This window comes from Dromaius novaehollandiae, chromosome 3, assembly GCF_036370855.1.
Source record: "Dromaius novaehollandiae isolate bDroNov1 chromosome 3, bDroNov1.hap1, whole genome shotgun sequence".
Lineage (NCBI taxonomy): Eukaryota > Metazoa > Chordata > Aves > Casuariiformes > Dromaiidae > Dromaius > Dromaius novaehollandiae.
In genome coordinates, this window is record NC_088100.1 from 102,140,790 (window position 1) to 102,153,917 (window position 13,128).

General features: G+C 41.7%; 1 protein-coding gene across 12 annotated transcripts in view; it reads left to right on the forward strand.

The window, feature by feature from the left end:
• TRERF1 (transcriptional regulating factor 1) overlaps positions 1 to 13,128 on the forward strand; it is a 103,294-nt gene that overhangs the window by 80,532 nt on the left and 9,634 nt on the right. For 9 of the 12 annotated variants that reach the window (XM_064509611.1, XM_064509613.1, XM_064509607.1 and 6 more), the window contains 8 exons: positions 590 to 2,237; positions 2,843 to 2,892; positions 3,626 to 3,776; positions 4,722 to 4,970; positions 8,385 to 8,754; positions 10,895 to 10,955; positions 11,765 to 11,904; positions 12,656 to 12,759. In XM_064509611.1, coding sequence (XP_064365681.1) covers positions 855 to 2,237; positions 2,843 to 2,892; positions 3,626 to 3,776; positions 4,722 to 4,970; positions 8,385 to 8,754; positions 10,895 to 10,955; positions 11,765 to 11,904; positions 12,656 to 12,759 — 2,508 coding nt within the window. In that variant the 5' untranslated portion in view covers positions 590 to 854. The remainder of the gene's footprint in view (positions 1 to 589; positions 2,238 to 2,842; positions 2,893 to 3,625; positions 3,777 to 4,721; positions 4,971 to 8,384; positions 8,755 to 10,894; positions 10,956 to 11,764; positions 11,905 to 12,655; positions 12,760 to 13,128) is intronic. The other 3 variants (XM_064509615.1, XM_064509616.1, XM_064509617.1) reach the window with 3 other exon arrangements.

The window sequence follows — 13,128 nt, forward strand, 5'->3', positions numbered from 1 at the left end:
TTACAGAATATGAACAAACAAAGCTATGTGCACAGATGTGGTTGGGTAACTATGCTTGTGATTTTATTGTCACAGCGATAAGTGTTAGCCTTGCCACTTATTTTTCAGTTATACTGTATTTTCATACCACCAGTGGACACCTCCTGTAAATACCCTGGAAGTTGTAAGAATGTGCAAAAGCTCTATGCAAAACCTGGACTGCAATTACATTTTTTGTATGTCTTTTTGCACCCAGATATCTGAGTGCTTTAATTCAAAGCTATGTTTTTCTTTCACCTTCCTTCTCAGGCCCTTGGGGAGGCATCTGTGATGTCTGCAGTATGACTCGAGTTAGTGCTATTAAATGGCTGCATTCTTCCTGACAAGATGACTAGCAGTAGGAAAGTGACTTGGCTTGATAGTTGACTGACTAAAGCCTCGTCTTGCGAGAGCAGTATTCGGCCATCTGGGACTGCCTGCAATGGAATAGCCCAGCTTCTACAATTTTGCATATGATTGGTTTTCGAACTAGGAGTTTTTACTTTTCTTTGAGGCAATAACCATTTATGTAGAAAGCCAGCACTTACCTTGCTTTTCTCTTGCTCCACAGGTGCCTGGTGCACTGAACCTATCAACTGTGCAAGATTTGTGCTTTGGTCCTCTTTTGAAGATGTGAAGCAACGTCGAGTCTGAAATTGGAATTACTGATAGACTGGAGGAAATCTTAGTCCTTGTGATACACATGGACATGCTGAATTCTAAGTAATTCTAGCTTCTTTTCCCCTCCCCTCCCCTTCCCTTATTCAGCTATCTCAGGGTTAACAGAGATTTCAATGGTTTGTGTGCCTGTAAGTTTGGAACAGAAGTGACCAAAAATGGGGGACCAGCAATTGTATAAAACCAACCATACTGCCAACAACAATGAGAACTTGTACTACCAACAACACCAAATGAACTCCCTTCCATCTCTAAATCATAGTTATGGGACATCAGTTATGGATGCTCCTCAAGCGTCCCCACTCTCCCCCCAGTTTCCCCAAGATTCAAGAGACAGTATAGCTTTGCCTGTTGGTTCAAAAAGTCTTGGGTCAATGGATACATCTAGACAAACAAGTTGGACGCATTCTGTCTCAGGAAACCATGTCCCAGTAAGGAACAATTTGAATAGTCAAAATGCAATGTGGAGCCCCCTTGGGCAGGGGGAATCTCATGATGGATACCAATATTCTTATTCTCAATCTGGTGAAAATCGATCACAAAAGATTACCAGTGGGGTCCTGCATAAATTGGACTCCTTTACACAAGTATTTGCTAACCAAAATCTGAGAATTCAAGTCAACAACATGGCTCAGGTTTTGCACACTGAGTCTTCAATGGTGGATAATTCTGGTGATAGCGCACTTAGGCAGCTGCTATCTCAGAAGCCAGCAGTTGAGCAACAGCCTGTAACTTCCACTGTGCAAAGATATCAACCAGTGCCACAGCAAACACACCAGAATTTTGCAAGCGCACAGCAAAAGCAACAAATGCAAGTCATGCAGCACCAACAGTTGTACTATGACTACCAGCAGCATTTATCGCAAATGCAGATGCATTCTGCATTTCAGCAAGGACAGCCACATGTTCAACAAATGCAGCCTCAGCAGCTCTTACCGCAACAGATGCAGCACTTGCAGCAGACTCAATACTATGCTCAGCCGCAGCAGGGACATCAGCGGCTTTCAATACAAGAGATCCAACAGCAGCAGCAACAGCCAACTCGGCAGCAGCAACAGAGGCAGTGTCCAATGCAAATAGCTCAGTATTATCAAACGCAACCTGTCATGCAACAGTTACAGCAGCAGCAACAACAGATGCAATTGCAACTTCCTCCATACCACAGGGAACCTGATCCAAAGACTATGCATGAACCACACCAGTACCCTCAGGATCCAAGTCATCCTGTGCAGCTTATCCAGTTGGGAGCAGTGCCTCAGTATTGCTATCAAGATCCCCATGAACAGTATAGGCATTTGTACCCACAGAGTTTACTGCAGCAGCAAGAGGATCAGCAAAAGCAATATCCGAATGAGAGCCGAGGTCAGTCTCTGAACTCTCATGTTGGCCTCACTCCGCCAGAGACAGCGGAGGATCCTGCAAGGCAGGAGGTTAATTCTGTAGGTAACACTGTTCCTCATCGAACTCTTCTACCAGTGTCAGGAGTTCATCTGAACAACAAAAGCTCTCAGCAAGACTCTCCCAGCACCATGTGGCCTCAGGTACGTAATATTTTTGATCCCTGCTCAGACAAACTTGTTTTGCAGAAGAGTAGCAATATACAGAAATGAGGCAGTTGCAGGAGACCTGGAAAGTTGGGATGTGAGCGATGGGTGTTGCTTGGATGTTTTGGGGAACTGTGTTAACAGACTTCTCCTGTCTGCATTGCTGGTTTGGCTTCAGGCCAGGCCGGTGGCAATATACAGCTGTCATCATGGGCGCTATTGGTTCCCTAACAAGAAGGGACTTGGGAAGTTCTGAGTCAGTTTCTGGTGAGGGGGAACCCTGTTAGAACAGGGTGCTCCTGCTAATATTTCAGCACTTGAGAGCCTGAATATACCATGAAGACGTAGTCAACGGCTTATTTCCAAAAGTAATACCTCAAAGTCAAAGTGAAGGCTTCAAACAGCAGATGAGTGTAAGAAAATGCACTAGACACATGAATACAGGTACGGATTTGGTAGATAAATGTAAGGCGCTCAATTCAGATGTTTTTAATATTAGCAAAATCTTATGCAAAATGCAAACAAAGCTGTGAGGACCTTCACTTATGCATTGGTATTCCCTGAAAAATACTTTTCTCTTTTTGCCCCCTCTCCATTGATAGCAGATGCAACTGTCAGATGGCAGACTGCAGCCGCTGTCCCCAGAACAAAGGTATTATAAGTTTTGGTCTTTTTAATATAAATATGAGAAATACAAAGGAGTGTTGCAGTTGGGAGGGAGGGGAAAGTATTCTGGGTAGGTCAGAGAGGCTGGTCTTCCAGAAGCATCTCTAGTTTTGTGCTTTGTGGATATAAGTTTGCATGATTTCCCCCATCCCCAGCAATAAAATCAGATAAGTGCTTTATGTATTGAAAACAAAACAAAACAGATAAATAGTGAAGGCTGGGGAGCAGTATGCTTTTAAAGCTCTGTTGCATTTGTATGAGAAGGGATGATGCACTATTTAGGTTTCTATCTTTGGCAGCAGGATCTTCAGTTTTTCTTAAGGTCTCACCGTTGTGAAGGGCTGAAGATGGGTCCTCCAGCACTGTCGTTCGCCATAAGTAGGGGCCTTAAGTCCAAATACTCATTAAGTGTTGTCACAGGTAGGGAAATGTGGGTCTATCAGAAGTAGATCTTTTCTTCTAACCCATGGGCCCTCAGACTATCCCAAACTGAGGGCTGTTTTTTGATGAGTGACTCTTAATGAAAACTTTCCTTCTCTCCATCTTGGGAACCACTGATCTAGGTTATTGCCAACATATTTCACAGCATTCACCCTATGCTTCCTAACTATTTAATTGTAAAATTTTGCTGACATCCTCAATTAAAAGGCTTCCTTTACATCAAAGGCAACATGCCCAACTGATGTCTCCTCTTCTGTTCCATGCTAAAAAAAAAATAGTGGCCAGAGCAGAGAAACATTTCCTGAGAGAGCTGATGCGAAGAACAAGCTAACATGTTCAATATGCTTGAAGGAGTTTAAGAGTTTGCCTGCTCTAAATGGTCACATGAGGTCACATGGAGGAGTAAGAGCATCTCCTAACTTCAAACAGGTAGAAGTTCATTTTACTTCCGTATTTGGGTCTCTCCTTTTCATGTTGATGTTTGCTTGCTTTGCTGTGCTTTGCTTTGCTATCAAAACCTGTTCTCCCCAGTGCTGTTTTGTTATGTCCCACACTACATAAGGAGAAATATACGTGATTCTGCTAATTTTCAGGCCAGAAGTCTTGCTTAAAAGTGAGAGGCAAGGGAGGAGGAAAAAAAAAGATTTTTGCCTCTTTGTTTCTCTGCACATTACAAAAACACCCTACAAACTCATGGCAGGAGCTTCTAATTTTTTTCCCCTCGTGTTTGTTTATTATATTAGAAGCATCAGGAACATCAAGTCTTCCTTATTTTCATTTGGACTACTTGGATGACTAAGGGATGTTTGTTGGAAGCATTCCCAGGCTTTAATTGAAGGAGCAGGATTGTTGAATCTTTGACAGCTTTCTTCCCCAGTGTTTTAGTTCTATAGGTATCAACAAATACCAAACTAAAAATGTGAGTTTGAATTGTTCTGAATAAAAATAAGTTACCCCGTCAATCAGTTTTTCATTGTCCCAATATTTTAGAAATTCAATCCTAATGGGTGATACTACAGGAAACCAAAGAACTGGTAGCATTACGCCATCTGTGTCTTTTTGGTTTTAGGTGGGTGATGCGCGAATTCTGCCTTCATAGTCACAAAAAGGGCACATGTTTATCTCCCCCTTTTGCGAGATAACTTGTAAAGATGTTTTATGTGGCTGTTTAGCACAGAGGCTGAATCCTATGCAGAAGTCGTATGTCATCTGCCAACTCGATTCAAGGCAGCGGTGGAATCCGAGCCGCGGTGCTACTGTGTGTTTCATAACCCTGGCCACTTCTTTTCAGCCACGATGCCTACAGTGCATGGCATGTCAGTCCAGAAGTAGCCCTCCCTCACTGGGGCTGAAAGCCTTTAATTGTTTGTACAGGATGAAGGAGAGAAACCACCACAGCAGCCGCTGCCTAAAGAGGTGGATAGCCTCGCGCCTATCGTCATGCCAGTGTCTGTCCCTGTAAAGCTTCTGTCACCCGAGCCCAGCACGCAGCCCTCTGCCAACACTGCCACAGTCAAAGACAAGCCTGCCAACCCTGTGTCAGATGATGAGATGCCAGTTCTCGTGAAGATGACTTGCTCTCCACCGTGCAGTCCAAAAGTGGCCAACCCCTGCTCGTCCGCTGTGAGTGCTGCGTTTCTTGCCACTAACTGTGCTGTGCTTGTTAAATCCCTTTGCTTATAGTGCTGCTACATTCTAAAATGTCCATACTTTAGAATATTTTCCAGAGTCCAGAATCTTAATGATGCCAAATAAACAAAAAAGGCCTGTAGCATCTTATCATTTCTTCCTCAGTCCTTTGAAAATATTAATTTTCTCTTTGCTGGGGAATCAAGACCTCAGCTGAAAATAAATCATTTGAAATTGGAATGTGATATTCTTTTATCCCACTAGAACAAAGGGATTTAATATCTTTCTACTGTTTTTGTTTTTTCCTTTTCAGGCTGCTTTGTTTTTATGTTATTGCTTGAATTCAGCAGTTTTATTTCTTCCTGTTTTTTTAAGTCAGATGTATGTGCTTCTCATTTCAACCATAGAAGGGAAGGCTCTGTGCAGTACTTACAGTCTGTGCTGGTAAGCAGATACGAAGCTTGCCTACTCAGAGTTTTACAATGAAGTCACTTTTCCCCTTGCCTTTATATGCACCAGACCTAAGGGTTAATTGCTGGGAATTCTGAAATAGGAAAACCAGTTATACTTAGTGCTTTCATTTCACTCATAGAACTGAAACTGTCAGGCAGTGTGATGAGGAATTGATGAGCGCTTGAATGAGATGTGCGAATGCTCTTTACCGTTTTCCAGAAAGAGTGCTGGAGCAAACAGTGTTACTTGTTTCACGTTCCAGGGCAGGAATAGCTGCTGCTTGCTCCTTCAAATCCATGCTTGCAGAGCAGGGCATGAGAAGGGATTACTGGGTGGTATGAGTGCTGTATAGTACCATCTGTGTAATGCAGAGAAATACTCTTGTGACTTTTTTTCTTTTTATTTTCTTTTTCTTTTTCAGCCATGTTTGTCCAAACAAGGGGACAACAGACACCATCATGGGTGGTTCTTTGTAATATTTGTATATTTAATTTGTATATTCTTTATAATATTTGCATATTTATCACCCCTTTTTGAATCTTCACTCAGACATACACACTAATTTAAATATATATAAAATCTTTTACTCCCTTTCAGCTGAACATTTTAGGCATAAACTTCCACTTTACTGTAGTAACAGCCAGCATCTTACAATACTTAGCTTGTAACTCAGCAGTGCAGTTTCTCCTTTCTATTTCTAGTTTCTGGAGAGGAAAGGGGCAGTCTTTTCTGAATCCTCAAGCTCTGAGTGGGAGATCTTCGCCAGAGACATCAGAGTAGGTGGCTTGGGCTTGTGTATTTCTGCAGTGTATATGAAATCATTTGATTGAATCTGCCAGTGTTTGGCTAAATGCGCATTCACTCACTGAAAATTATGCTTGCGGTCTTTGTTATTGCCCAAGCAAATAAAATTTGCACAGTTTCCTCCCTGGATCCTATTTTTTATATAAGCAGTAGCAATGGAAACATTCAAAGGTCAGATCATCTACAGCTTTCCTTTCCTCTGTGAAGGGATTGTGCCACTACAGACTTCTTTATCCCAAAGAGCTGGAGCTGTGTTGCTTTTGTTAGTACAGTGCTTTGAGCTATGCAGAAAAGCTCACACAAATTCATGGAATCGGTAAAATCAAACAGCAGAACAAAAGTAAATATTCAGCAAGACTAAAGGACAGTGGGTGAATCTAGCTAGCAAGTGAGGTCCATCAGGATCTACCCAAGGTGGATCTATTGAAGTGGGGCAGTAGGGCCCTAGAAGATGCATCCATTTTTGGATAATGGGCATCAATTTCTGAAGCTTCAGAAAGCAGGGAGGTGATTCTTCATTGAAAGCCCATGGACATCAAGAGCTCTTTTAATATTCAGTGATCTTTTCTGAAAGTGTCATTGGCATAACTCCACTGCGGCTAAGTTATCCTTTACTATAGGTAGAGTACCATATGAGAGAGAGGCTTATAGGATTTCTAAGATGTTATTTTGATTGGTTTGTTTCACACTAGTGAGAAAGGCATACCAGCTCTTTCATGTTTAAGGAGCAGAACAAAAAGAGCCTTTAATCTATGACTTAGATTAGGTTCTGGGTTTTGGGGGTTTTTTTGTTCAGGGTTTTTCCCCTTTCTGCTCTGTGAACAATACATGTTCATTATCGTGATAGACTGTGTCTGTGATTACAGGTAACCTTCACCTGTAGTTTTTCATTGTTCACAACGTTTATAAACTACAAAATACTCTGTAAAGCTGCATTTTTCCTGCAGAAGGAAAACTCTTCCAAAACTTAAATTTTTTAGAGAGAAAAAATGTCAACAGCTGTTGGAGAGGATACAGCCATGATCTAACAGAGAGGACAGGACCTCTGTAATCAAAAACATTTCCACAAGCTGGAATGTATTAACATAAGGGATAAAGGGTGACAGTACTAATGCTCCTTTAACATGTTTTTTACTGGGTGAATGTGATTCTCAAGAACCACCCATGGCGTAAAGATATATATTGTCTAAACATACACTGTAATAATTTATTTTTATATAGTAGTAGTATTTACCAGAGGAGGCAAACATTCTGAAATAACCCTATCTGTCCAAAATTTTCTTCTGCTTTCCAAGTTTATTCTAAATAAGATCCACAGTGTGAATACCTAAAAGCAGTATATTTAATACTACCAACTTCTATATGTTGTTGAAGCACAACCTGAGAACCTATTTCTTTCTTTTTTTCCCTAGGAAATCCAGGTTCCAGGTTAGCACAACTCCTGTACTTTCTGCTTTCTGTGGACTGCAGAGATTTAGTGTTAAATGACTTTAACCTTCAAATTCTAGGAATGTAACAGTGTCTATTTCCCTAGTTGTCATCTATTACCCTTTTTCCTCCAAGGAAAGAGGATAGAGTTAAGTTCAAGATTCCTTGCAGCTGGACTGTACTCAAGCTGATGGGAATGTAGTGATAAGAGGCAAAGAATTTGAATTTATTACATTTTTTTTCTTCCTTTCCTGCTGCTGAGTGCTGCAGTAATTTCAGTGAGCTCATATATGCCTTTTCCAGTCAAACAAAATAAATGCATTGGAAAACATCTCATATAAAGCTTCTAATAAACTGTGACTGGGTAATGAAGCAACTCCCAACAGCCTGTGTATGTTAAGTGCAAATAGAAATGCCCAGGGTGTTCAGGTAGAGCTAAAGAAGGGCGTGAGAGACTGATGGTCTTTGAAAAAACACTTTCTTGCAAAAGCTGGCAGCAGCCTCTCTGTGTTTTCCTACGGCTCAGCTTTACCTTGACCCAGAGGGATCCAGAAGGAAGATGAGGGTTATTCTTACAGGTTTTTCTTTCTCCCTTGAGGCTTTTGCATAGGACCAGGTACTGCGCTTTTCTGTGGCTTTTGCCCTAGGCTGTGGGGACTAATGTGCAATGCAAACCACATTTAACCATGGCTAAATATTAAAGTTCTGTATGTTTTCATTTAGGAAATTAGCAAAAAACCTCATCAAACTGCTGCAAAATTAGAAGAAAACTTCAAACCATTGCAGGACAAGAAGAAGTATCGGCATAGACCTGAACCTCTCTTCATACCTCCTCCTTCCTTCAACTTCAGTATGTCCTATTCTGGTGCCACACTGTACCAGAGTCAGCTCCGCTCCCCCCGCGTCCTCGGAGATCATCTGCTAGACCGGACACACGAGCTCCCCCCTTACACTCCGCCACCCATGCTTAGTCCAGTTCGGCAAGGGTCTGGTCTCTTCAGCAGTGTTATCACGTCATCTCATAGCACCTCTCATACTCAGCTTCCACTTACTCCGCTGACACCTACTCCACGCGTACTCCTGTGTCGGTCTAGTAAGTATCATATTTACTGAGTGGCAGCACGTAGTAAATACCACTGTGTTCTCTTGCGGTGTAATCACACTGATGATTTTACATGTACTCGCATACGTTTATGTTTCTGTTACTTCACAGGAAAAGTCTGTCTTTACCTGTGTATTTGCCTTGGATTTCATAGAGGTGGTGTTAAAACACAAAGTGAATAGAGGAGCCTAACCAATGAGTGAGGCTGTGGTTTGGTCTGCCTGCAGAAAGAAACACCATGCCTCTCATTACATCAGAGCCTTCTGAAATGGAGGGAAAGACCTGGTTTGAGGCATGGTTGGTTTAAAGTATTTGTTATTTAGTGCTTCACAAGAAAAGGTTGCTAACTGTACCTGATCATGGTAGTAGAAACCTGTCTAAGTTATGACACTTCTGTTGTCTATAACTATTTAAACTGCTTCTGTGTGTAAATGTTGAGGGAAGATAATTTTTCCTTAATAGACTGGAGGAATCCTTCCAGTACAAAAGAGATTGTAACTGCATGCTGAGTTACCTCAGACGTGGTCACCAGAGGGCTGCGTTACATATTTTGTGATGTAAATTGACTGTGCTATCATAGCAATTCCTTAAGGTTCCCATTGCTACTCTTTCAACTCATTCTCAACTTTGTAAAATGAGTGAACTGCATGTTACCAGCATGATAACTCAAGCGGCAAGTTAAATTCTTATATGTAAAATCACTACACATGTCCTCTAACCTGAAGAAAAGAATCTCATCTCATTTCTCCCACTTCTGTCTTGGAGGTTGATAGCTTTATGTCATCAAAATTACTGACCTTTGAGTCAAAAAAAACCCATGTAACCAACTTCTGTAACCTGTACCCCGAGGTGTTTTAGTCCCTTGTTTTTCTATTTATGCTACCAGACCATACTAGTGCCTTTAAATGATAAAAAATTTGCTGGGTGGCATTTACTGTGGCTGCCTCCAACAAAAAGCCATTACCTCACTCATGTTCTGGCGTAGGCATTGACTCCTGGTTTTGTTTGACTCAGTTCTCTATCTTAAAATCTCTTTCCTTCCTGCTTGCTGTTTCTGGGAGGTGTTTAGAAATTGGGGCTGGTGCTCTCATTCAGAAAAGTAGTCTGTGCACCAACTTTTTCCTGCTCTTGTAACTTCATTAAAATCTAGCTGTTAGTCTCCTCAAAGACCAAAGTAAATTGGGTACTGCTGAGTGTAGGGTTTTTTGTGTGTATATGGGGGGGGTTGTGTTGCATTTCAGTGATGCTTTACAAAATTATTTAATTACTCATAAGATGTCAGTGTTTTAGTAAAAGAACATGTTTAGAATAGTAAAAGTATCTGACTTTTGACTTGCAGTGGTTACAAGTTTAAGTTCAACAGACCAACACTGTAGGTCAGGTAAGATAAAGAGTGGGAAAGAGTTGAAGCAACAGCTTTTTTGAAGAGGGAGAAGACTGTCCAGCAAACAAGCCAGACAACCGTCTAGCTATGAATGGAAGTATAACAAAGACACAAAGTTAACAGGTATAGGCAAAGGGGGTGGGGGAATTGCAGGGAGCCTCACAGAGACATAAGTGTAAAATGGTGTAAATTTATGGCACACTGCCAGAATAGGTCTTTCCTGGCGGAGTTACGAAGATAAAGCTCAGGTGATGCTCTAGAGAAAAATTATAAATAACTGACTTCCATTTTTGTAGTTACTGATCAGAATGCCAAGATAGGAATTGTTTTAAAGATACCTAAAGTGCTGTATGTATTCTCTGTGTTCAGCTAATATACTGCCCAGACTAATGTTCTCCTCCAGACCAGGAGAGCACAGAGACCTTCTAGTCATTATTGATGATACACACTTTAAAGTAAGCTTGTCTTAACCCCTCAGCTGTTACTCAGTCTCCTCTTTGTGGCTGATTACTCTTTTACATAAGAAATATACCTGATTACCCAGGAACTGATTACCCAGGAACTGGGTAATCTTGAGCCAAACGTATCCCACGTGCTGCTAAGTATCCCAGATGCGTCGTGATTCACTGATTTCTGCAAAATGTTAATAAGGAGATAGCAGTACATGCAAGGGATGTGGCGTGTCAGCAATGATATAGTTGTTAAGAAAATGTGTTTTGAACACAGAAACTCCAATCTCTGTTTCAGATAGTATTGATGGAAGTGTCATTCCAGTGACGCCTGGGCCCGGAGAACAGACTGTTGAACCGTAAGAGATGATATTTCTTTGTCGCTGCTTTTATAGGCTGGTTCCACCAGCTCAGCCTCTCTTACCTAGAGTGGGTAGTTTGAAGTGTTTTGAACCAGGCAGGTAATGTTCAACTTCCTGAAATCATGTTGGGCTGGATGCTTTTAACCTACACCACCTCTGGGTGGGGGCTGAGGACTCTAGGAGCAAAGTGTCTGTGGGAGATGCGGATGTCATGGTTCAAAAATGCTAGGAAGGGCTTGGTAGGAGCTGCTAAAGGTGAAAAATGGCTAGTAATGTCTGGGAAAAGGGCCGCAAGGAGAATATATTCTGATCCAGTACTCTAGCTCTTAGATCATGTCTGGAGGTTTGGAGAAGTGTTATTTGGTGTTTTCCCCAGGGCAGGCCACAAACAGTGTTGTCCCTTAGCAGTAAAGTCTCTTTCTACTCTCTGCTGAAGAGTACCTTGCTCCGAGTATGGAGCAGGAAGTTACCATTTCCTGCATCTGGCCTCTTTGGTAGTCAGCACTTCGGTAAGCTAGCTTGGTTTTCTGTAAGGTGTGATGTCTCAGTAGAGTTTACATTGTGTATTGATATTTTTGTTTCCACACCCTCCTTGCCCCTCATCCCCCAATGCCCCAGAGACTGGTCCTCTCTAATAATCAAAATACTTATCCCAGTGAGAGTAAAACGTTGCATGAAGCAGTCTGACACAATTTCCTGCCGCTCTGTGTAATAAAAGTTTTGTTGGGAACAAAGCGAAAACTAATGTGACTTCTGTTTTTTCTGCACGTTGTATAGTTAAACACTTACTTTTTTTGTCTTTGTAGACGAATTAATATTGGGTCCAGGTTCCAGGCTGACATTCCTGAGCTTCAGGACAGATTGCTAATGGAGAAAGATGTGCACAAGGCTACTTTGGTTTGGAAACCATGGCCAGAACTGGAGAATAAAGTCTTCCAACAAAGAGGTACAATGACTTACTATTTTAATAACTCATATGTAATGCTGTGCCTGCTGAAGAAATTCACATTGATTTGTGTACTGTACTATACATGTAAGAGGTATTAATTACCATGAATGCCAGACAAAAGACCAGAACTACATGCTACAGATTCAGAGTAACAGCATTGTATGGTGAAGTGAGGTGAGGATGAAGTGTGTTTATCCTCAAACCATGGGGGAAGGATCGTTGCTGGGAAGATGGTTTTGGGATACTGAACTGTGTCCTGATACTGACACTGTCTCTGTCCTGATAAGGACAGAGATCAGACGTGAGAGGCAGCTGCTGGTTCCTGGGCCTGTCCTGGTACCATAACTGAGAGAAAATAGGATGGTCTCAGTGGCTTCTACCAGTCCTGAGCACAGTTTGTGCCTGCTTCCAGCATGATATATTTCCGTTTCTCTGCCCTGGCTGAAGCCTTCTTGGTGCAGCAACATCACTGACCATATACTTCTCCAAGCCACTGCCTCACAGCCAAATCCCTGGCTCTGGCTCTGCAATACCCCAGTCCATCCCAAGGATGCACTTTGCAAGTCCAGATATATCCCCTCAGTGAGTGATCCTATAACCAGGAGGAGAAAGTGTGGAGGAGGGAGAGTATGAAAGCTGCTGCCTCAAACTATGTTCTCATTGAGAGGCTTTACAGAATCCTTGGCTCTGGATGTTTAACTGACAGGTTATTGTATAGTGCACTCAAATGTTGACTTGTTTCTGACAGTGGAAGACCTCTTAAATATGAGCTGTTCCAGTGTGTTACCTGGTGGAGGAACTAACTCAGAATATGCTTTGCACTCTCTCTTTGAGGCGAAAGGAGATATTATGGTAAGATAAGAAGCTGAAAGGAGAGATATGCTTTTCTTCCGCAGATAAATTAGCATGCTTTATTAAATGGATTTAGATTTGGTTATACAAAAAAAGATTTCTGATTGATTAGCAGTGATGCTTTAAACATCCTGCAACATTTTTGGGGAATGACTTTTCCCTTTCATTCTTTAATAAATTTAAATTTCAAAGCAGTGCTTCTCTGGAGGCTTACTGCACATTTCAGATAGATAAGATTACTTATTTTATAGCCTTGGGGCTTTGAATGTCTCCCAGTGCTTTCTCCAGCCCTGATATTGCACAGGCTTTCTATTTGGTCATAAAGGGCTTAGTCCTCTTCTAACCCTCATTAAAACTCTATTTTGTAGC